This window comes from Lactuca sativa, chromosome 3 (assembly GCF_002870075.4).
Source record: "Lactuca sativa cultivar Salinas chromosome 3, Lsat_Salinas_v11, whole genome shotgun sequence".
NCBI lineage: Eukaryota > Viridiplantae > Streptophyta > Magnoliopsida > Asterales > Asteraceae > Lactuca > Lactuca sativa.
The window spans coordinates 46,960,516-46,986,251 of record NC_056625.2 but is presented as its reverse complement, the minus strand read 5'-3'; the positions used below and the strand labels follow the sequence as shown (position 1 = coordinate 46,986,251).

The following is a 25,736-nucleotide window of genomic DNA, read 5'->3' as shown; positions in this document are numbered from 1 at the left end:
CCTCTGGTCACATATAAATAACCACACAAGTAAGTATAGTGAGAAGACTCACCTCAAACGCTACGCGAATAATCCTACAATGTCGTTGTTGGTTACATATATGTAACGCCTGATTCCTAGTACGTATTTATTTATAATTTATTCATTTTGTAGAGCTACTCGACGAGTTGGGAGCCCCAGACTCGTCGAGTTGAAACAAGATTGGACGCGGGTTTTTCAGCAATCTACTCAACAAGTTGAGAGCCCTCAACTCGGCGAGTAGGTCTGCCATAGTGAAACCCTAATTTCGGGGTTTTGCACCCTATTTAAGCATCTTAATCCCCACCTTATGGCCTCATTTCCAGCCTCCAAGTCCCAAGCCCTAATCCATGAAACCCTAGAGCTTTTTGTGAGTGTGTGAGCCATTCTTGAGTAATATTTGTGTGTTATTAAAGCTTGAAGAAGAAGAAGGAGTTATAAGGTTCAAGGAGAAGATAGTAGATCCAGAGATTTCCTTCCATCCTAATCATTTTCTGTTAATCAAGTCTCTAACTTGACTATCAATTCATTAGATCTTCTTAGTTCCATTTTATGAGGGTTTTGGTTTAAGAATCTTGATCTTTGGGACATGGAAGTCCCAAGTGGCTTACCTTTCAGATCTAGGATCTAGAAGGGGTTTCATGGCATAAAGGTGCAAACTTTTATGACCATGGAAGCTGCATGCAAGCTTAAATACGTTATTATGTCCTTTTAAGACCCAAAAGGCCATGCATAGAAGTAAGTCTGAGACTTTACGTGTTCATTTGGTGTCTACGACTTAGACTCAAGGGATGCCTTTTCGAACTCAATCATGGCCCTCAGGCCTTAAACCCCATCACGTCCAACTCCACCAATCAATCCTGATCGGACAACCGGAGAATCACAAGCATCCTATGTTAAGAACCATGATACTCAACCCCTGACATCTCTTCTCAATCTGCTACAATGCATGGCACTCGAATCTATAACATCACCCCTCAATCTGCTAAGATGCATGGTACTCGAACCATGGCATCACTTCCCAATCTGCTCCGATGTATGGTACTCGAACCATAACATCACTTCCCAATCTGCTCCGATGTATGGTACTCGAACCATAACATCACTCCTCAATCTGCTCTGATGTATGGTACTTGAACCATAACATCACTCCTCAATCTGCTACTTAGAACCTTCAGAATACTCCCTGTATCGAGTATGGATCCTCTGCTTTCGGTAGTACGGGCCCATACTACCTGCCACATCTACCCATACTTTCCACACGGACCATCCCAGAGCTCCTAAGTAGCTGATCAACCTTCTCGTTCACCAATTCTGTCACGCGTGCTCGCTCCTCAGCGAAATGCTATACTCTGCCAGCGCACTCATCTGGCCAAGGTTACTACCTAGGTTCTTTCTTGGTTCTACCACTTCTCCGCCATCAGCTGTTGAAGAACTCCTAATGATGCCAGCCATCTACCTCCTGAATATCGTCATATTCACTTAGTAGTTGACTCAGATCATCGAGAGCTCCACAAAGCACGAAGCAAGCAGCATTCGGGCATCAAAGCATCTCCTTCAACACGTAAAACCTCCCAAGGTTATTATCCACTCGCTTTCCTCACACTCGAAGGATATCACCGAACTCTAACATCTTCGCCCCACATGGCCTCTGGCTACCCTCTCGGCAGACTCCTCATAAGCTCATATAGATACCTCTCTTAGATTACTCCTCTACTCGAATCCCTTAAAGGATTCCTGCTGAATACTCTCACTTATCTCATACTCAAAAGCACATCTCATACAACAGCAACTCATAGGTTAAGGCATCACAAATCAGGCCACTCTAGTCCTAAGATATGAAATACCTAGCCTGTCTCTAGCATGCATAATATCTCATAAAATGTATCATAAATATCTCATAACAAAGTAAGGGTATTTTGGGAAGTCACCGTTCGGGCTCTGGCTGATTGTACACACTGCTCTTTCTCGCTTTCTCTTTGAACTCTTATTCACTTTTAGAAAATCATTTATTTGAAAACTTTTCTTACTTCCTCAGTTTGAGCCCAGATTTACCCGAAGGTGCATCCGAATCCCTCAAACCAAGGCTCTGATACCAACTTGTAACACCGAAATTTTCAAAACAAAATTTTCATTTAAATTCGCTTATTTCTTTAACACATTTCATAAAAATCTCATTTTTATTTAAATTACAAATCATGACTCTTTTGTTCAATCACATTAATAAACCAGGATCCTCCAAAACAAACGCTTCCTCTGGTGTGTACAATCGAGCCAGTGCCGTCCTGTGATTCTGAGGAAACCTGAAACACATAACACAAAACACTGTAAGCACGAAGCTTAGCAAGTTCCCCAAAATACCACTCTAACACATATTAGCCACTCAAGGCTATAACTCTATTGACCTTCTGGTCAGTGTGTCTTAGTGGGACCCTCCAGTCCCAACTCTCAGTGGACCCTCTGGTCCTAACTCTATGGACCCAAAGGTCCTAACTCTGGTAACTCTGAATCATACATATCACATATCACAACAAATCTCATAACATAAATAACATACAAATACACTGGCACATAACTCTAATCCTAACTCTGTGGACCCTCTGGTCCTAGCTCTGTGGACCTTCTGGTCCTAACTCTGATATACACACATCATAAATCACATAGAAATAATGCAGTGCCACACATCGTATAGATAGCATACAATAACTCTGTCACTTAACTATGTTACCACTCTAAGTAAAGTATAGTGAGAAGACTCACCTCGGATGTCTCTAGTAATCTCGCATGCAGATACACTGATCTAGCCTCTGCCTAAATACATAAACAATTATCTCAATCAATAACATCTCTCCAAGCTAGACTAATCCCTTCCATGTCCTCTAAGAAGGATAAAAGACCATTTTACCCTTCAAATGGTCCATATGACCAATTGTTGACCAAACCCTAAAAGTCAACTCAAGTCAATGATCAACACTGACCAAACTCATCGAGTACACAAGGGTGACGCGGCGAGTCCATGCGTGTCTTTTGACTCTTCCATGGCCTCACTCGACTCGTCGAGTAAACCTTCCACTCGACGGGTTTCCACTGGATTCGAATCGCGGGCAACCCGACTCAACTCGTTGAGTCTCCCCATGGACTCGGCGAGTTGCTCCCATGCCAACACTCATCTGACCTTCTGAGGTCAGATTTGTTCCTCTAATCCATAGATCTGGCTCCCCTACGACCAATAACCACATAAAGGTCGAGGCTTGACATACATGCAAGGCTCACAAGGCTTTCCTTGGAGAGATGGCTCCAAGAATGGCATCAAAGTCTCAGTCTCTCCATGAATCAACATAAAGCATATAAAATAAGGCCCTATGGACCTCTATGGGTCCATATCTGGGATCTCTCACATAAAGGGACCCTATACTCATCACTACAAGCCATAGGAAGGTGTGAAAACCCTAAAATCACCAATCTCATCCAAAACAAAAAAGGGAAAACGATTTGATACCTCTACAATGAAGATATAAGCTCAAGAACTCTGAATCAACAACTCCCTTGACCTCCCCTTGCTGGAAATGACTTCTCCCTTGCAAAATCACACCAAGAATTGCTTAGAATGGCTTTATCTCTCTCACTCTTCGCTCCATCCCTCTAGGGTACCTCTCTCTGGACTGGTAGCCGCACAAGAGGGCTATAAGGTCCTTTAAATAGGTCTCAAACCCGGGCAATTAGGGTTTTCCTTAACAGCACTGACTCGGCGAGTCCAGATACCCGACTCGTCGAGTCCCTTCATTAAACAGATCACCAAGCCGCCATCCTACTCGACGAGTTGAGGCATCAACTCGCCGATTCTCTTCATATTCCAACATAAAATACTCAATTTTCCATGCCTGGATATTCGGATGTTACAGATTATGTGTATGGTATGTGGTAGTTTGGGGAGACTCACTAGGCTTCGTGCTTATAGTTTTTAGTTTTGGTTTCAGGTACTTTTGCTAGCAAGGGGAAGAGCTCGGGATGACTGCATGGCACACACCACAACTTTTAGCCTGGGATGTTTAGACTATGATATTTTGACAGTGATTGATACAGAATTTTTGATACGATGTTTTGAGATACATGACTTGTGATTTTATTATTATGATGTCTGATGAATTATGGTTTTCTTAAATGATTTAAAACGAAATTTTTGGACCGTATTTTTGGGATGTTTCAATATATCCCAAATTTCTCTTTAACCTCATCCCTAAGGAGCCTCACGCTTACTTTTTGTTTCTGTAAAAATTGGGTGGTGTAATGGCTACCTATCCAGGCATAGTTCACAATTGAACCTAATTTAAAGTTTCTTGCACAGTAATGCTCATTTATGAGACTCTTAATTTGGAAATATTTTTCCTCACTCATCCAAGAAGCCCACATTTTAAACTTGCAAGCACCCAAACAACATTTCACTAAAAGTCTCATGCTATCATTTTTCTTGTTGCATAATTGATAACCATTTGCAACAGCATAATTACACATCATGTGTTTCAGTTGTTTAGGATTGACAAATCTCATACCTAATATAGGCTTCTGCTTTTTCCAATAAACATTCTCATTGTAAATAGCTTGGTTATTAGATATTACCTCATCCTCATGTAGTTGATCATATGGCTCTTCACGAGGTGGACTGTGAGGGGTACCTTGGTCCTTTGGCCACAACTTGCTCAAAAACTCCTCATCTTTTGTCTTGTTCATAGGAATACACTTATCAGGTTCATTGTCAACTTCCATGTCAATGTCATCATCTTCCTCACCTTGCAAATCTTCCATAGTACCTTGCAAATTATGACCTAGCAAATCCTCAATGTCAATTCCATCATCCATATCCATACCACCTTGCACTTCTTCATGAACTTCATTTCCAATAGACAGTTCGTCTAATGAACTGCATACTTCAGCTAGCTCGTCAAGTGTCCATTGATGTACATTAACACTAAGATGGTCCATGTATACATGAATTACACAATCAGAATTATACCCTACTTCAATGAACTCCTGGTAGTCTTTATCATTAGCTATTATCCTCAATCCATCAAGGAACTCAATATCGGGCATGCAAAAGTAAACATTCAAGCATAACTCATTAGCGAATCTTTGAAGGAACACCATAAACTCGCTCTTATCCATTCCAGCAAAATCGACATCATCCAACCTTTGCTCTGCTCCATCTGAGTAACCTATAGCGGGTACCCCGTAAAAATTTTGGCAAAATGGAGATCTATCTTCATGTAAACAGTCATAGAAATGATTATGTTGGCCGATTTGAGCAACGATGAGTTTAAGAAACAGATTCGTGCCAAGAACGGGTTGAGAAAAGTATACGGATGAAAAGGTAGCAGAATGAAGAAGATGAAAGGGACAGTTCAGTGGGTTTAAACGGATATTAGGTTTCATTTACTTACACACACGTGGCAATGACATGACATCTTTAATCTACTTGGCAATAGTGGCATAAACAAAGATCCTGATATGATGGGTGTTACCAGTTGAACCCTTCAAATGTTAAATTGTGACATTTTAAATCATAAAATTATAAGTACAAGCCCTTTAAATGCAAAAAATAATCATGATGGACCATTTAAACTAATATACAAAGATAGTCGACTACAATAACCATTTCCCTTAATCAAAATCAAGATGATCAAATTTATTTATTGTGGAAAAGGATTTCTTTACCGGACTAACCTTATATTACATTAAAATCACTTTTTTTTCTAACAAAATATATATTTAGGAATTTCTGATTCCGGGAAGAAAATGATAAAAACACACTATCTCGGTATTTTATATAATTAACCCATAAGTATAACAAAATTTGACCAAATCTAAAATCAAAGAAGACCTGCTGCTTTATACAATATTTTAGTCCCATATATATGGACAAAAGGGAGCACTAAAATGTGGAAGATGTGAAGAGTGTGAGTGACGAGTGTGGGCCCTCGTCAAGCAGCGATGCAACGTTGAACGTCAATAACTATATTAACAATCAACATACCATGGCAGCTGGTGTTTTCTCCTTCTCAATCACACTACGCTTGCTCTATAGTTTCTCCGTCGAATTCTATTCTGGGTAAGATGATAACTTGTCTTCATGTACCGATCAAATTACGTTTTCCGAAAGAAACTAAGTGATTTTGACTACATTTGTAGGTTGTTTCAGCTCAATCTTTCAAACGTCGACTGCGATTTTTTGAAAAATGGCTGTGTAAGTCCCGAATACCTCTGTTCGTGTTTAAATGATTAGTTTGGAACTGAGTCGTAATGGCATGTATTTCTGGTCTATCTTGAACTATGCTTGCTTTGAATACGTTCTAAAGAGGATAATAGAGAAACTTGTTGTTTGAAAGTTGAGTTTTGATCTTTTTAGGGTTGCTTCTGCTCCGGGGAAGGTTCTGATGACTGGTGGTTATCTGGTATTGGAGAGACCCAATGCAGGAATCGTTCTCAGTACAAATGCTCGATTTTATGCTATTCTTAAGCCACTTTATGATGCAGTGGGATCTGATTGTTTGGCAGAGGTGAGTGATCTATGTTGAAATTTGTTTTTTTTTTCTTTTCTTCTAGTAATGCAATAATCAAACATGTATTTGCACCTGTTATTTGTTTATATATCTATGAAGATAATGCCTTTTAGAACAATATAATGCATTTGTGTGACTATAGTCCTTATCTCTTTTGTTTTCAGGAATGGATGGAAGTGAAGGTAAACTCTCCTCAGATGTCAAGAGAAACTACATACAAAATGTCACTAAAAGATTTTACACTTCAATGTTCAAGGTAAGTGTTTTGATTGAATGTTTAGAACAATGTATGTTGAATACCAACAAATGATTTAGAGCAGTTGATAAAGAAAAATGGGAACGATTATTGGTTTTTTAAGGTGTGGCTTAAAAAGTCTTATCACTGATCTTCATCAACTTTTGCTTCAATCTCAGTGAATCAAGGAACCCCTTTGTTGAGTATGCAGTCCAATATTCCATAGCAGCAGCATATGCCACACTGGACAAGAATAAGAGGAATGATTTGCACAAATTACTGTCACAAGGTACAATATAGGCTTCATATTTGCATATTTTACTGAATAAAACGAACTCAGCATTCTGATGACTAACTGATTATTTATACAGGTATGGATATTACAATCTTGGGTTGCAATGACTTCTATTCATATCGGAATCAGGTATATATCATTCTGTAAAGCAAAATCAGTTGCCCTTTCAATGCTAATTGTATAAAGAGATTTGAAATTGGGTCAGTTGCAAGAAAAGCAATGTACTCCTCACATTCATTTGTTATTTATATCATCCTACTTTCAATTTTTTCCATATTACAACTTTCTACTTTGAAAAATTTACACAATGTCCTACTCCTAATACGAAAAAAAAAAAGTAAAATTGCAATGCACAATGTACAAAGTTGTAATAGAAAGAAGTCAAAGTAAGATGCTATAATGCACAAAGAAATGAAAGTGCATTGCTATTTCTTGAAATTTAGTACTTTGAAGTATCTGAAAAGTTGTATGTACAAGTTTAGATTGAAGCACGTGGGCTCCCTTTAGTCCCGGAATCATTGGCTTCTCTTTCACCATTCACATCAATTACTTTTAATGCTGAAGAATCAAATGGAGAAAAAAACATCAAGCCTGAAGTTGCAAAAACTGGGTTAGGATCATCTGCAGCCATGACAACTGCTGTAGTAGCTGCTTTACTACATTACCTTGGAGTTGTTGATCTTTTAAGTTCCAGTAAAGATCAAAAAAATGACTTCAGTTCAAATTTGGATACTGTGCATATGATAGCTCAAACTGCTCACTGCATTGCTCAAGGGAAAGTTGGCAGTGGTTTTGATGTTAGTTCTGCTGTTTATGGAAGCCATCGCTATGTCCGCTTTTCACCAAAAATCATTTCCTCAGCTCAGGTATCTCTCTCTCTCTCTCTCTCTCTCTCTCTCTCTCTCTCTCTCTCACACACACACACACACACACACATTAGACTTTAGGGATGTTTCTTTTTGACTTAATGGGCTTAATCGGTTAAGCACTTAATGTGCACAGTTAGACAAACATCATTACCCCTTCAACTACTTTACCCATACAGGGCTTAATGGGAAAAAAAAACCTTTATAATATTTCAATGTTATTGAATTAGTCAATTAGACACTATATTGTTTTATGATTACAGGAAGCTGTGTGTAGCACACCATTAGATGAAGTGATTGGTGAAGTGTTGAAAGGAAAGTGGGATCATGAAAGGACTAAATTCTCCTTGCCACCATTAATGAATCTGGTGAATATGCTAACAATAACAATAATTACAATCTTTTAGTTTTTATTTTTTGTATTTTAATGATTTTGTGATTTTTTTTGTAAGGTATTGGGAGAACCCGGGAGTGGAGGATCATCAACACCATCTATGGTTGGTGCTGTGAAGAAATGGCAAAAATCTGACCCACAAAAGTCAACAGAAACATGGAACAAGTTGTCAGAAGCAAATTCTGAACTTGAACAACACCTTAATTTGTTAAGCAAATTGGCTGCAGAAAACTGGGATTCATACAAAACTGTTGTTGAAAGCTGCAGCATGCTTAAATCAGAGAAGGTGATTCCTTTTGTCTCTTTTATTTAAACTAGGGTTAAAAATTCTACCTAATTATAGCAATGCCTTCCAAATATAAAGAAAATAATTGTTGGTTGAGCAGTGGGAGGGGCAATTTAGTAAAACAAGTGATGTAGAAATAGTTAAAGCACTATTGGGAGCAAGAGATTCCATGCAAAACATCCGCTCCCTCATGCGACAGATGGGTGAGGCTGCAGGCATCCCGGTTAGTTAGTTTTTTTTTTGTTATAAATTCATTACTTTTTCATCATCTAACTTCAAAGTCAAACATAAGTTATCCAAATTCAGTCTTGAGTTCAAAAGATTGTTTCAGTTGTCGAAATATGAGTAAATGACCATTTTACCCTTGTGTTCAGAAGTGATGCTGAATAACAAAGAGCTATAAATTACTGTTTATTTGACATAAATAATGATACAGATGCAATTATTAATTATATTTAATCACAATATATGCATTTGAATTTTACAGATCGAACCTGAATCTCAGACTAGACTCCTGGATGTGACGATGGACACAGAAGGTGTGTTGTTGGGTGGAGTTCCAGGGGCAGGTGGATTTGATGCTGTTTTTGCTATCACTTTAAGTGACTCAAGTGCTAATTTAACCAAAATATGGAGTTCACACAACGTATTGGCATTGTTAGTTAGGGAAGATCCCCGTGGGGTTTCTTTAGAAAGTGATGATCCTCGGGCTAAATAATCATCTCAAATTATAATTAAGGCCTTTTTTTTTATAAGTAATTGTTGATGGTTTTTCATGTTCGTTGTATCAATAACTCTTTGCACTTGTCACCTCTAATAAGCATGAGGTTTCTAAAATGTTTTCTTGTTTCTTATGCATAATTTGTTTACTTCCAAGAAAGTACAATCTCATTGTCAAAAAATTTGAGGGGCCCGTTTGTTTTGCAAGACACGACAGATATCCTTGTATTGTGTCGATGGAACAAAAATTGTATATTTTTTTTGTTCGTTCAAAAAGGTGGAACAAGGTGAGACAGAGACTACATTAAGTCGTCTAGTTCACAAGAGGTTAACGCAACATTAAGGAACATTTAAAAGTTCTTATTCCATAAATCGCCTGACGAAAGACAAAAAAAAATGATACCTTTAAAGGTAACTACAAGCAACAACCAAATATTTAACCAAGTTTTAAGGCATGACTATATGGTAAACTGCACCATTTGAGCAGCTCGTGTTAAGTTGTCTCACAGGTTAAGTTGTCTCACAGGGGACACATGTTGGTTATTTTTATAACCAAAACGTAAAACGCGGAAGCATAATATGAAGATCTTTAATCTCGAATCTGATTAAAAGAAAACTTAAACATGAAAGAATGATTAGATACCTTGTTCCATTGAGATTTTCAGATCTAGAGACTAGGAAGAGCTTTCCAGTTGATCTCAAGAGCTCTCTCTAAAATCCCCCAACAATGAACCATACGGATTTCTTAGTGTATTTTCATGTGTTTTGATTTGCTCATCATCACATGTATTTATAGATGGATATAAACCCTAATGTGAGAGATGGAATGGATCTTGAGGATCTTAAGTCAAACCGGGAACTCAACCCACATGGTAAGTAAATATTCTATAAATTGGTCCATCAACAATTTATATTCTTACCATAAATTGATTTCATGATAACATTACATATATATGAAGTGGTCCCATAATTATTTAACAATCTCCCACTGGACCACAAATATATAAATGTACATATAACCGTATAATCGCTTTAATGAATGCTATCATAATATTGGTACCTTTAAACAATCTCGTCCACTAATCATAATAGTATAGGATCAAAGCGGTCTTCGTTACAATTTACGTAACTAAACCTATAAATGGTCACATATACATATATAACTAACGACATAGATTAAACATGAAGTGTGGTTTTAAAATCTAAATAGATTTCCAACGAGTTCCTTTTTAACTTGAAGTGAGATCAAAATTCAAATAAGTGCAACTAATAATGGAGTTAACCGAATTCTTAATTCTGTACAAAAAAACATATTCTTAAACAAGACATAACGCACCATAAAACTCCCACTAAAACCAAATATCACACCAACGTGTGTAGTATGCTCATGAAAGACCTAGGGAGGTAATCCCTTTATGAGCGGATCCGCTTTCATGGAGTTTGTTTATATGTACTATATATATATTTCCATTTTGCACTATTGTGTTAACAGAAGGAAACTTGATGTCAATATGCTTTGATTTAATAGAACTTCTGTTATTGGAATATAACATTGCTGATTTATTATCACAACTTTAATGGTCTTTCAATACCAATAATGTGTAGCCTCGTGACAAATTTTCGCAACCATATTTCATGCTATAAATTATGATGCCATTATGGAAGATGCTACCGAAGTCTATTCCATGAAGTGGTTCATCATGCTAAAATGTAAAAGTATCTCGATATGGATCGGTAACCATTTTGGCATCTAATAAAATCATCTCCAAAACATCTGATTTCCTATAGTTGAGCATATAGCCTTTTGTTATATATAGATATCTCAAAATTCATTTGACTACTTTCTTATGATCCAAACTTAGGTTGTATAGATATCGACCCAAAACCAGAAAGATAAATTTACTCCCACTTAATATGTGATACACAATATCATTTACTGTATTTACCCCAAAACCAAAAGAGATAATAAATTGATGATAAATGTGGTACCACACATAGGATATCCAAAGTTGAGGTTATTGAGTTTGTGTAATCAAAATAGGAGATTGAAAAACATTGTCGATCACTGATTCATAATTTGCATACTATCAAAAGCAATAATAGGAATCAAGATTGATTCCTCCTTAAGGACAATGTTTTAACCTTGTTTCTCCCCCAAACTCAACATCCTCAAAGAATGTTGTTCTATCCAAAATGAATGGTCAATATCCACGCAATTGAGAACTAACATAATGTCCTCATTGCATTCCATAAAGTTAATCTCATTGAGTAAGAATCATAAGTGTGATCAATGTTAACAGGTATAATACCATAATTCAAATTTCTATTTTGAGAGTATAGGTAAATCTACTTTTATGCTCATTAATCCATAAATCGTAATCAATAATTTCAATTTATGACATTTTTACAAGGTATCAACACAACATTAATATCAAGTCTTTGGACAGTAATACTAACTTGCAAGAGATGTCCTTATTTTAAATATAAACGTTGACAATAAATCATGTCAATTAACAAGACCCTCTTTGGATTGACTTATTAATCATATGGAACCAAAAAATCGTCACACGTTTATCACCACATATATGTTTATTCAGCCAAATATCAGTTTACCTTTGGGTCGGCTAATACCCGCATTAATAAACACATAAACTATAAATTTTGATAATAAGAATTGACAATATATCATGTCAATTAATAAATCCCTCTTTGGATTGACTTATTAATGACATGTAACCTAAAAAATCGTCGCATATTTATCATCAAACATGTATTTATCCGGCCAAATATTAACCTACCTTTGGGTCGATTAATATCCGCAGTAATAAATACAAACCATAAAATTTAAGTTCTTTGTAAATTAATTTTCACAAAAGAGATCGCTTTGGCGATATATTGTGTCAATTAATTTACCCTTAAAATAAATAATATGTCATAAATGAAATTTATCAATAATCAAAAACACGTTTATAAGTTTCCATAAACTCTATTGCATGTTTTTGTACAACTTTTTTTAATAATTTTAAATATTTAATTTCACCGTAATTTAAATATTTACTCATAAGATTAAACCTGCAATAATTAAATATTACATACCAAAATTAACCATACAAGTTGAACATATTAAAATAGGTAGCAATTTCATACACCATAATTTTAAAAACTTATTCGTACCATAATTTCATAATTTAAATATATAACTTTATGGTAAAAAAAAATTGCTACTTCATTTTAAGGTTAATTCTTACACACATGTCAACTTGTGACCATTTGCTACTTAAAATATGGATTAAAATCTGGAACAAAGTTACATTGAGCATACACAATTGTATGTGGCCACAAAAATTAATAATTGAAAAAATGAAACCAAATTATAAATAGCAAAGGCTGCTGCTACGTACCCTAATGTCTGCAGTTTTACTAAAAGTTGGAAAAGACACGAATCTATAGTCAAAAGGTTTAATTGAATCAAAGATATACAAATAAACAATATATTAATCCAGATTGGGTTTTATCATGATGAAGATTTGAAAAAAAAATTATAGTCTCCAAATTATATATACATATATTCTTTAAATATATCGTATGTATCTAAAAGTTTAGATACTTGATAAAACCCCTCATGGTCACTGATATCTTTGATTTCTTTATTAGACTTTAATAAACATAAAATCTTTTAAATCAATTAAAAGAATAAAGCTTTGATATTATTATTGGACATCCACAAGTAAAGTAGTCAATTAAACATTGGCTTGTATTTTAAATCATTCACAACCGTAACATAAGAGAAACACTTAAAGCATCACAATCTCATACCATCTTGCTTTCAAGCAAGAAAAAAAATGTCCGAAAAGAACAAGAAGACAAAGTTACGTATACAAGTATGTTATACATCAAATGTTATCAGATCGGAAAATATCCCACAATTTTAATGGTTTATAATCCAATCAAAATTTTCTAGTAACAGATTCAAGTAAGCTCTGATACCAATTGTTGGTTATTTTTATAACCAAAACGTAAAACGCGGAAGCATAATATGAAGATCTTTAATCTCGAATCTGATTAAAAGAAAACTTAAACATGAAAGAATGATTAGATACCTTATTCCATTGAGATTTTCAGATCTAGAGACTAGGAAGAGCTTTCCAGTTGATCTCAAGAGCTCTCTCTAAAATCCCCCAGCAATGAACCATACGGATTTCTTAGTGTATTTTCGTGTGTTTTGATTTGCTCCTCATCACATGTACTTATAGATGGATATAAACCCTAATGTGAGAGATGAAAGGGATCTTGAGAATCTTGAGTCAAACCGGGAACTCAACTCACATGGTAAGTAAATATTCTATAAATCGGTCAATCAACAATTTATATTCTTACCATAATAAATTGATTTCATGATAACATTACATATATATGAAGTGGTCCCATAATTATCTAACAACACATTGAAAAGTTCAATTACAAAACAAAAGCAATATTTTGGGTATGTCAGGGTTCAAGCCTTGGACTTTATGTGTGGAATTTCACATTTCAACCGTTAGGATCTTGTTGTGCGTAGTCATAATCATATGCAACACGAACACATTATGTTTGGGATTTTTGTGTCATTAAGCATAAGCATTTTTAGGTAGTTGAAATTACAATTTAATGAAATGCTAGACTATGCTCAAATACAAGTTAGTTAAAGTGCATACTTGTTTAGAGTAGTTTGATCTTGGGCGTGACGAATGACACAGTTTGTGCCCACTTACTGGGTAAAGGGGCAACGCCTCATAATTTAAATGGTATAAGAGGATTGTGAACATAAAACAAGTGCACACTGCTGCTGCTGAAAGTTTTGTACTAAAACTTGGTCGTGTAATTTTGGTCATAAATATTTGGTCTTAAAATTTAAATGTTTTCGTTCAAATTGCCTTTTATCCCTAAAAATTATCGTTCTTAATATTTATCCGTTTTGATGGATCTATTCCAAATTCAATATTCAAATTTGATTATCTTGTCATGTTCGATTGGCTTATTTTGTAAATTAAAGCATATGAAAGGTAGAGTTACTTAGAGTTTAAGTATTATGAAAGAAAATCACATGGAAAGAGTGTTACTGGTTTTTCAAAAGCTAATTATGTTTGACATTATTAATCATAATTATCGTGTTGGCAACAAGAATTTTCAAAATCAAAAGGACTAAAATGTTATGAATTGAGAACTTAGGGACTTTATCTCCTTTTATCTAAACTAAACTAAACGACCAAACTCCAAAGTGCCAATCTACAAAAGGAAGCAAAACTAATGAAGATACACGGCCAAGATGGAGAACAATCCGGCTCCGGCTCCGGCGCCGACACCACTGAAACCACTGACGCCGCCAGAGTGGGAGTCTTTAATCGACGACCACCAGTACGGTGGATACCGCCGTGACCGCTGGATTTCATTGAACTACACCGGTATCTCTCTCATCGACCTCTGTCTATCATCCATCTCCCGCAAAGATCTCCCACTCAACCTCAAGCTACACCTCATCGTCTTCCTTGAAGAATACTTCACCTCGTTTTTTCCATCGCCGGAATCCGATACCGAAACGGAAAACACCCTAGCTCGCTTCCTCGAAACACTTCGCTCCGTCATCAATTCTCCGGTCGACGGCGTTTCAATCACTTATTCCCTCAAAGAACAGCTACTCGTATCAACTACATCTATATTCATACTTTCTACCATCGATAACAGCGAGGATAGTAAAACCCCTTGTTTGACTTACACAAGTCAACTCGAGGGTTTGATTGAGGTGTTGTTGACGGTTGTAAACCGCCCAAATCATGGTGTAGATCGACAGCTACGTGGTTCCGCATGCGAGTGTTTGCGTGAATTAGAGAGAGAATGCCCTAGCTTGTTATCAGAAACAGCTGGACATCTGTGGACATTATGTCAAAGCGAGAAAACTCATGTTGCTCAAAGCTATGTATTGATGCTAGCAAGTGTCGTTCATGGAATAGTGATCTCGAAGGTAAACGTTTCAATTCTTACAACTTCAATTCCGTTGATACCATTCAATGTTCCCCAGTTTTTGATCGGAGGAGGTTCAACCAGAGAGAATTCTGTTTTACCGATTAAGGAATTGAGGAGGGTAATGTCTTTCTTGCTTGAATGGCCTCCATTTTTGACACCTTTTGGGTTATTTGAGTTCATGTCCATTATAATGCCGGTGGCTGTAGCATTGGAGTTGCAGGCTTCATTGTTGAAGGTGCAGTTTTCTGGGTTACTTTACACATTCGATATGCTGCTATGCCACGCATTTCTAGGAATGTATTTGAAATTCCCCGAAGCTTTTAGTGGACAAGAAAATGAAGTTATCAGCCGTTTGTTGCTAATTTCAAGGGAAACACAACATGTTTTGGTCTTCAGAGTGCTTGCACTTCACTGGTTATTGGGTTTCATGGGAATAGTGATGTCAACAAGAAAGGTCATTAAAGAGAAAATCTTTGCAACAGCTTTAAAATTTTACCCAAGTGTATTCGATCCACTTGCTTTGAAGGCTTTGAAGCTTGATTTGATTGCATATTGTTCAATTTTACTCGACATGTCAAGAGTGGCAGATGCAAATGGTAATGGTCAGATGGTTTCTGATGTCCCTGTAGTGAAGCTATTTGAAGATGGTCTTGAATCTGTGTCTGGTTTCAAATGGTTGCCACCATGGAGCACTGAAACTTCAGTTGCATTCAGGATGTTTCATAAACTTTTGATAGGAGCATCTTCTCATTCTGATAATGGTTCTTCCACCAGAACTCTCATGGAATCCACAATCTTCCATGCTTCAGAGGTAAAATGTAAGATCTTTCATAGCTACATTCCACTTATATAGATTAGGTCATATTCATATTTATGCATCAAACTTCAATTGTGCAGAGGATGTTAGTGTCCATGACACTAAACTCTCAGGGATTGATTCCTGTGATTGTAGCTTTTGTGAACCGATTGCTGAGGTGTCATAAGCACCATGTGTTTGGAGAACGTCTGCTTCAAACATTCAACAATCATTTGCTTCCAAAGGTCAAAGTAGACTATCGATTGGGATCTTATTTCCCACTTTTTGAAAAAATTGCTGAAAATGAAACAGTTCCACCAGGTGGATTGCTTGAGCTTTATGGTAAATACATGCGTATTTTAGTTCAAAAACATGGCCCAGATACAGGATTAAGATCATGGTCTCAAGGAAGTAAAGTTCTTGTTCTTTGTAGAACAATATTGATGCATCACCAAAGCTCTCGATTCTTTCTTGGGTTATCTCGTCTTCTTGCTTTCACCTGCTTACATTTTCCAGATCTTGAAGTCCGTGACAATGCAAGGTATCAAAAAAACAATCCTTCACTATTCTCACAAGGGTAAAATGGTCATTTACTGTACATTGCTATTTCTTGCATTTTCAGAATATACTTGCGGATGCTACTCTGTGTGCCAGGAAACAAGCTCAGACACTTGCTAACAACCGGGGATCAACTCCCTGGAATTCCACCATCTTCTCATTCCACCTCATTCTTCAACATCCAATCTCCAAAATTGTCTTTGGATTCCAAAAAATCAAAACATATTTCATCCTACATCCACCTTGACCGAGTCAAACCCCTATTAGTCAAACAATCTTGGTCCTTATCTTTATCATCTTTCAACATTAGTAACAACAACAATCTTGAAGTCATCAGAGACAATGACACCTCATCATGGCAACCAGAAACCCCAAATAGTATTAATAATAATAATACCGATAATACCCCAATCATTCCTGCAATCGAAGGCCCAAATGAACCCCTTCGTGTGACCGATTCAAAAGTTTCAGAAATCGTTGAAATCTTGAGAAGACACTTCTCTTCAATCCCTGATTTCAGACACATGGAAGGGATCAAAATCGTAATATCATGTAACTTAAGCTTCCAATCAGAAGCCTTTAATCGAATATGGGGTGGGCCCGAACCCGATTTGCTTCCCGCATTATATGCAACTGTCCTCAAGTTCTCATCTTCAGCTCCATACGGGTCGATCCAACCATACCGCATACCATTTCTCCTCGGGGGACCCACCAAAAAGAATACACCTGATTCCCTAGAAATCGTGCCAGCTGGCAACGGGCATATAAAAGAAGATGACAACTTCAAATCACCCGTTTTGATTGAATTGCAGCCACAAGAACCGACACCGGGACTCATCGATGTGTCGATAGAATCGAACACGGAAAACGGTCAGATCATGTGTGGTCACCTCCATAGTGTTACCGTGGGGATCGAGGACATGTTTTTGAACGCGATTGTCCCCGAAGATGTTGATAAAGATTCGATACCCGGGTATTACATAGATTTGTTTAATGCGTTATGGGAGGCATGCGGGAGTTCATCGAGCACTGGGCGGGAGACTTTTCCGGTGAAGGGCGGCAGAGGTGTTGCCGCCGTGAACGGGACACGGTCCGTGAAGTTTCTTGAAATTCCGGCGAGGGAACTTGTTCGAGGTGTTGAACGGAATTTAGCGCGTTTTGTTGTGAATGTTGTTGGGGATTCGCTTATTGATGTTGTGAAGGATGGAGGGGTTTTAAGTGATGTGGTTTTGAAAGATTCCGGTGACCTTGATGTTGTGGTGGCGGATTTGAATGTGAGTGAGGGCCCACTTTATTTGGAGTATGGTGAAAATGGAAATGAAAATGGGGGTTATTTGAATAAAAGAAAAATGGGGTGTTTTTATGTATTGATATTTCTTCCTCCGATGTATCATCTTTTATTTCAAATGGAAGTTGGGGTTGGATCGACTTTGGTTAGGATTAGAACAGATCATTGGCCGTGTCTTGCTTATATTGATGATTATTTGGAAGCTTTGTTTCTTGCTTAGATTCAGAGAGGTACTTTCTTTATTCTCCTTTTTACTGTATTGCCCTTTTGATGATGTTTTTTGGCATTGTGAAATGATTTAAATCTGTAAATTTATGTATTAATTATGTAGTTGAATTATGTTGATTAGGAGATGTGTTTTTTGTATCCCTGATGATTTATTGAATAATGCAACGGATAATATTGTTTTTTGTGAAACAGCTGATTGTTATTGGTGTGTATTTTTTGTTGGACTTAATGGAAGGAGTTTCTTTTTGACTTGATGAGCTTAATGGGTTAAGCACTTAAGTTGGACAGCTATACATGAATGTTGCTTTTTCACTTAAACCGGACAGAATGACCTGATGGGTTAAGCCAAAAAACTTGGCTTAATGTATTAACACATTTAACGCTTTACTTATTTGCCTTTCTTTTTTTGATCCCAACTCTGTTGATTAAAATTGATGAATATTGTTAAACTTGGTTTTTGGAATGGAAGGGTAAAATGGTCTATTAGTCTCTTTCAGGCGGTTTATCCTTGCCTTTTACAAATCTTCCCTCATTTTTTTCCTTCCAATTTCTCAAGTACCTTGTCATTTTCTCAAATAGTATCATTTAAGCATCGTTTATGGAGATAGGGACAGTAGCTGACGGCAAATGAAGCAGGGCCTAAATCACTACTGAAATATTTATTTGAAAAAAGATGAATTGTTTTTGCTTCTGTTTCTTTTGGAGTCGAGTGAGGCTTGCTGTTTGTGGCCTGAAAGTTTATGGTTTTGAACCTTCCGTCGAGTTTTCATTGGCTTTATGAGAGTTGCAATAAATTTGGGATCTTTTTGCTTCAAACTTGCAACTTTTTGGCAAAATTTTCAATTGAAGTTGCTTATTTGTATATGATTTTTAGTTGCTACAAATAATTTTGTTAATTTTCAGATAAAGTAATTTCTAATGAAATTGTTTGGTAAACATTTCGACAAGGATTCAATTTTTGGTGAAATTGCTTGGTTGGACACAAATGTTGTTTAAATAGAAGCGCTGTGACATGATATGATAACCAATCAAATTAACTCTAGCCATGGTACACCAAAAAGAAAATACAAAAGATCACAGGTAATGTGACAAGACTAAGGTGGATAAAATCTCAAATGATATATAATATATAAAGCTCTAAAATAACAAAGCTAACGACGAGGATCGTAGTTTCTTCTAGAAGCTGAAACGTATTTCCTAGAATCAACTGCTGTTGTTCTATCATCTCCATGTTTTTCTGATGCGTCTTGTTGGTCAACTGTTGACTTGCGCCTTCGCCTGAGGAGATCTTCCACGTGTCGCCTCCACAAGGATTCACGATCTTTTCTAGGCATTTTGTTGTATCTGGTGTCGTCTTTTAGAAGCTCTTTGGCTGTTGACCATGAAGTCAAAACCGTCTTGCCATCTTCATATTCTTTTGTAGATGCTTCACTCGTTATCACTTCCGATAACAACGCTTTAAACTCATGTGCACATCGCTAAAACAACAACAACAACAAAAAAATCATTTACATAAAGATATTGTTTCTTTTTTTTAACTGAATGGCCATTTTACCCTCAGAAGAGAAGTAACGCTGTTAATGAGGAGGCTAACTTACATCATGCAATGACTTGACATGTTCACGGAAAAGCTTTTCAAGATCCGATTGATCTAGATATGAATTGGCTGCACGCCCTTGAGGATCCTTCTCTAGCTTAACCTTTGCATCCGTCCATGAAACCTAAATCATCAATTACTTAATTAATTAGTTAGAAATATTATACTATCATAAAACTGTGTATCTAAAGTGTACCTGTGGATCTTTGATTGTTTCTACAAGTAATGCTTGATATGACTCAATGGCTTCCTTTCTTCTAGCTTTTGAACGCACCCTCTCTACTTCCTGTTCTTCTCTCTCTTTCCTCTTACGCAATGCCCGTTCTCTTTCCCTTAATTTCTCCTGTATTTAATAATTATATAAATACATGTTTTACAAATAACAAAAATAATAAAACAATACCTCCTCATCTCGTTTTGCCTTTGCTATGCTTTCAGCTTCATCTTCACAAACTTTTAGCTCGGAAATATATTCATTAAATATAGCTTCCCTATCCTCATGCCTAACAGATTTGTATCGAGGGTCATTTCTTAAAATATCCTTAACCTTCAAGATCAAAAGTTCAAAAAAATAAAATAAATACACAATCTACTTTTGGTTTTTTTAGAAACTCGAAGGTATTTTTACTAACCTTGTACCAACGAGAATTGGAGGAAATGTCCTTGTTATCCTTCAGCATTGACTTGAAAGTAGACACAGAGGCTGCACGTTTTGCACGCGCCTCTTCTTCAACAGACCTCCTTAGAGGAATAACCCTTGAACAGAAACAATATATTTTAGCTTCGCCAATATACTATAAAAAAGTAAACAATAAAAATAAAAGAAATCACCTTTCATTTAATAAAGCTTCACGATCCTTCCTTTCCAAGGCCTCAAAGCGTGGATCATGACCCCATTTTCTTTTAAATGTTTGATAATCGGTGTGGTGGTTGATATCCTGACAGGATGATAACAAATTAGAACGCCAATTTATTTTATTATAAAAAATATATAAAAATTGAAAAAATATTTTGAGGCTTAAAATTAGAGACAGACTTAATGCAAACCTCCTTCGCCTCATCCAGTAACCTTCTGTAGCCTTCGATTGCAGCCTTCTGTGCTGCTCGTTTTTCTTTGCGTTCTTCTTCAGCACGTGTTCGAACAAAATGATCAAAAATAGCTCTTCTTGCACTATAACTCGGAATTAACTACAAAACAATATTGTTTTTTTTCACACTTTATAATTAAAAACGACGAAAAGTAAAAGAAAATTTTAAAAACAAGAATCACAAACCTTAAAACGTGGATCAAACACGAATTTTGGAAGCTCTTTTTCCCATTTAGAAAAAGGAGCCACTCCACGCTCCTTAAGCATCTCCTGAATATTCCATAATATTAAAAATTAATGATAAACGCCAGTTTCAGACTAAATGCCTGTTTCTTCTTTACTTAATATGTTTAATGGGTTAAACACTTAATCTGGAGGACAGCTATCTAATTATAACTGTTTATTTTTAACTTAATCTAGACAGAATGAGTTAATGGGTTAAGCCAAAAAAAAACTGACTTAATGCATCAAGACATTAACTTTTTACTAGACCCTTTATTCAGTCTACAAAAAGAAGTATCATTACAGATTCAGCCACTTTACCCATATAGGACTTGATGAAAAAAAAAAAAAAAACAGCCCTTAAGATGACAAAAATAAAATACATATAGAAGATACCTTAAATTGAAGGGCACGTTCCTCTTTGGTTGGTCCACTGTCCACATCCTCTGAATCTGAAGAAGTGTCTGATAGATTTCCATCAGCATTTTCATCTTTTACTTTATCTTTTCCATTCTCACTCCCTACTTGATCACCACCATTCAATTCAGATGACTTTTCTCCTCCTGGCGGGGTTACAGAGGTGGCAGGAGCTGTGGGATCTTGAAGTTTCTTTTTTATCAAATCCAGTGCAGATGATGATGTCACAGGTACACCTGATATTGCATCACGACCACCTGTGTGAATAGCAGGGGCACTCAAGCTTAAAGGACCAGATCCTTTTTCAGTTAAACTAGTATTTGGCACTGACATTGATTGTTCTTTCAAATTCAATACATCACTCTCTTGCTTTTTTCTTTGCTCAGCCACATCCATTGGTATTTGCCAGCTGCTCAACTGATCAACCAGATAAACATTATATTTTTTATAACAAACATCATGTTTTTAAAAACAGAAAGTTAGTAAAACAAAGTTAAAAATAGAGCTCCGTCTCACTTTACCTTGGTTTTAGCATTGTAGTAGTATCTTTTGCCATCATTTGTGGTAACCAGTGACCAATCAGTGCCAACACACTTCTCCCTGAACAAACAAATAATGAAAAAGGCAGATATTTGACAATTAAAAAGGGCTAAGAGTGAAAAAAGGCAATAATAAGTGTATCCTACTAAAGCATGTGAAGCACTCACCATGAGATTGGAGTTGGTTGTGCATAAACTCTTTCAGGCTGCCAACAAGTACATATCAAGAATGTGAAAGAAAAAGAAAAAGCAACATTAGCTTAATTAAGAAAGCACATATATAGATCATGAAAGGATTGACAAAAAACATTGGACTTACCTCTCCCTTAAAACCAGGAGGTTTCTGGTAAGTAGACTGTCCTGTCACAGAATTATAATAGTACAAGATTCCTGTTTCAGTCCTGTGGGCTGACCATGCATCCAACTGTTCAGCACCAACAGCATTTACATGTTTGCTATTGTCTGCAAAAACCCAAACATAAATAAATAACTCAACTAAACCCCAGCAAATTCACTTCTGGACATTATCAATTAACTCACACATATGACATACCAGTCCCTGGAGGTAATTCAAGTGGCATCACAGAACCAACAGATGGCATGCTGTCAGAAACTATGCCAGGAACTCCAGTTGAAGAACCAGGAGGCTGAGCATCAGATGGTGGTGGCATACGCTGAGCTGGCAATGAAAAGGAACCAGGAAAAGCAGCAGGAGGAGGATATGGTAAAATCGCGGGTCTTGACAAACCACCAATTGGTGCAGGCTGAATCCAGACTCCTTGAGGAGGATTGGAAGCATAGGGACCATAAATTGGCTGCTGTGAAGAGGCAACAGTGGTGTTAGGAGGGGGTGGTAGTGCTGATGCAGCTCTTCCTGGAGGTTGTTGAAAAGGTGGTCCGGATGGCATCCAGAATGTTGGTGAAAAATTTGTAGATGTGGGACCTAAAGTCGAATGAGGGACAGGTGGTGCAGAAGATACAGACTGATGATGTCCATTGTAAGAGAAATTAGCCGCATTTGATGATGTGTCTCTAGGGACAGCAACAGGTGGAGGTGGTGGCATTCCTCGTATAAATGAACTGGGATGTGCCAGCTGTCCAGAAACAGGAGGTTGCAAAGATGTAGGAGATACTGAGACATTCTTTGGCACTTCGGAGGCAACCACCTGATAAGGATGTTTATTACATTTGAGAACCAATGAACAAAGCATCAAAATAAACACAGGTAAATGTTCTAATGGTCCACTCTTTGTGAGAAAATTCACTAGATTTTTTATAGAATCTTATCACATCCACAACTGGAAAAAGAATATTGACATTTCATTCAAATGTAAAAGGTCTTACTTTAAAGATAAGCACAAATCATATAATAAGTAAATGTCTGGATGGAAGTATAGAGAAATTCATCATTACCACTCTTGAATGGAATGACTGACCACCAGACACAGCAACTTCAGTTTGTGGAATGTTATATGAAAATGAAGGAGCACTGCTAGAAGAAATACCAGGAACAGGAGGTCTTGGAAATGAAGAACCTGGTGAATTTATCATTGCCTGCAGTTATAACCAAAAGTTAGTTGACAATATGCACAAAAGGCTTGCAACAACTTCACAACAATATTTGCCTATTTGGGTAATGAAGTAATTGGTAAAAACACTTCCAACAAGCAGAAAAAAGATAGGTTCAGAGGGATCCACTAACAGTGTTAGATGATGAATGATGAGGGCTCTCAGAGTTTCTATTCGCATTTTGAGGCACGTTGTATGAAAGAGAAGGGATGGAAGCAACAGAGCCATGCATTGACTCAGTGCTTACAGTGTCTGCATCCTTTAAGGTGGGTGTACTGAGAACTGAAGCAGGTGCAGTAGTTGGAGTTGATGGTGTTGAAGATTTTCCTTCAACGGGTGATGATGGTTCCATAATCTGAGCTGCAAAATGAAATTGGAAAAAGAAATTTTACTTAGGTTCATCCAATATCGATTTTTTAGAGCAACTAAAATTATTGCTTCCATTTCAAGTGTAATATTCAAGCCCGACTATAGATTTGTGTCTCGATTTTGAAGTGTAATGTTCAATCCAATCTGACACGGACATTCTTGTATAAGATGGTGAAAACAGAATCAAAGCTGGTGTTAATCCAAGTATTCTAGATTCACCATAGGTCATAGGATCCACACTCAACCAACTCAAATATACAATTATCTACAGACTGTATAAAAGTAAAGAGCGATGCATGATGCAGTCATGCACCCAGTCATCACAATTTATCCTAATTATTATTACATAATCCCAAATTATAAACAATGACCATGAGTATTGTTGAAATTTGGATAGTAAGGCAGTAGCAAAGCACTAGAATGCAAATAGGACACAGCACAAATGGAGTCTTGACAGTAACCAGCAATATACAATTTGCATGTGTATTTCATTTACTTCAATCTAACAGGAGTTACAAATTGTAAAATACAACAAAACACAGCCATCTCACTATTCAACCATTGAGCAAAAAATATTGATATTAAAAACCCATCAGAACGATTCAGTATGCAACAAGCGCTAGAGAGATTTATCTACACTTATAGAACAGAGCTTGTGCAGTGCCACTTTATCCTCAAAAACACAGGTGCAGTGTACTAAATTAGTGATTTGACATTTAGAATGTATCAGAACCAGTCAGTGATACCAGCTTCAACAACAATTATATCATGGGCCAAATAATTGAATACTGTTTTTTTTATCATAAACAGTAGAGAGCAGTCTGACTCTGAACCTTTTGGATAATTAGGAGAGCTCAACAGTCAGAAGGTTACAAATTCATAGAAATTCAATCAAAATACTAATTCGCGTATGATATAAGTATCAGAAGTTTTAGAGTTGGAAATTTTTGCAAGATCCTAAACAAGTATTTCTAGTCAATTATCAGGAATTAAGTATTGTAACATGAATAAATACTAAATACATTCTTATCAGTGCAGAGATATTACACTTGTAAATGCAAACCAACCTGTGTCGTACGCCCACAGCAGAGAGAACCAAACAGACGCCGGGGCAAGCGATAACGGTAAAGGCGAAAATGAAGCAGAGGCGGAGCACACTTGCGACGGAGCAGTCGCACGGCGATCGGCGAGGGGGTTTACGGGCCTCTGTCTTGCTCACTCTTGTCGATTCGATTAGGGCTTTTTTATTTCTTTAAACCCATATTCGCTTCATTGGGTTGAATTATAGTACTATCACATCCTTATGGCTCCTGTTCGGGTTCTTACGGCCCCGGTCCGTCCGACCGATTGAAGTGTTTCCTTTCCCGCTTTACATAATTATATCAATTGTTAATTATAATATTTTGTTAATAATATATGACAAATATCTTTTTTTTTCCTACTTATCTTTAAATGATAATGTCTAAGAATATTATTAATTTTATTAAAATATGACAATTATCATAATTTCAAATTAATAGGAAGATAAACAAAAAGAAAAATATATGAAAATATTTAATTTCTCATAATATATTGTTGCTTTTTAGAAATTCTTTATAATTAGTATTTGCCCATCTACATCACCCAAGGAGTTTATCCATTTTGTAAATTGAATTTTGAATATTGTATTAACAAAAGTTAAGTCCAATTGGAAGAAA

At 36.6% G+C, this 25,736-nt stretch overlaps 3 protein-coding genes across 3 annotated transcripts; 2 read left to right on the top strand and 1 right to left on the bottom strand.

The window, feature by feature from the left end:
- Nucleotides 1-5,969: 5,969 nt before the first annotated feature.
- On the top strand, nucleotides 5,970-9,487 carry LOC111909094 (phosphomevalonate kinase, peroxisomal). The gene is made up of 11 exons (XM_023904883.3): nucleotides 5,970-6,121; nucleotides 6,202-6,256; nucleotides 6,419-6,569; nucleotides 6,737-6,828; nucleotides 6,987-7,096; nucleotides 7,179-7,231; nucleotides 7,585-7,968; nucleotides 8,232-8,336; nucleotides 8,421-8,648; nucleotides 8,749-8,871; nucleotides 9,136-9,487. The coding sequence occupies exons 2-11, from the start codon at nucleotides 6,249-6,251 to the stop codon at nucleotides 9,364-9,366; spliced, it is 1,485 nt and encodes a 494-aa protein (XP_023760651.1). The 5' UTR covers nucleotides 5,970-6,121; nucleotides 6,202-6,248; the 3' UTR covers nucleotides 9,367-9,487.
- Nucleotides 9,488-14,640: 5,153 nt separating this feature from the next.
- LOC111909093 (uncharacterized) lies at nucleotides 14,641-18,427 on the top strand. Its single transcript, XM_023904882.2, has 3 exons — nucleotides 14,641-16,179; nucleotides 16,266-16,705; nucleotides 16,787-18,427. Exons 1-3 carry the CDS (start codon nucleotides 14,674-14,676, stop codon nucleotides 18,228-18,230), a joined length of 3,390 nt encoding a protein of 1,129 aa, XP_023760650.1. The 5' UTR covers nucleotides 14,641-14,673; the 3' UTR covers nucleotides 18,231-18,427.
- An 819-nt stretch (nucleotides 18,428-19,246) lies between these two features.
- On the bottom strand, nucleotides 19,247-25,314 carry LOC111909092 (pre-mRNA-processing protein 40C). Its single transcript, XM_023904881.3, has 16 exons — nucleotides 25,107-25,314; nucleotides 23,804-24,030; nucleotides 23,515-23,655; nucleotides 22,655-23,267; nucleotides 22,421-22,563; nucleotides 22,270-22,307; nucleotides 22,084-22,162; nucleotides 21,542-21,979; nucleotides 21,110-21,193; nucleotides 20,883-21,023; nucleotides 20,667-20,773; nucleotides 20,468-20,591; nucleotides 20,239-20,382; nucleotides 20,032-20,178; nucleotides 19,837-19,959; nucleotides 19,247-19,716 (listed from the first exon to the last, which is right to left on the bottom strand). Exons 2-16 carry the CDS (start codon nucleotides 24,020-24,022, stop codon nucleotides 19,390-19,392), a joined length of 2,868 nt encoding a protein of 955 aa, XP_023760649.1. The 5' UTR covers nucleotides 24,023-24,030; nucleotides 25,107-25,314; the 3' UTR covers nucleotides 19,247-19,389.
- Between the last annotated feature and the right edge of the window lie 422 nt (nucleotides 25,315-25,736).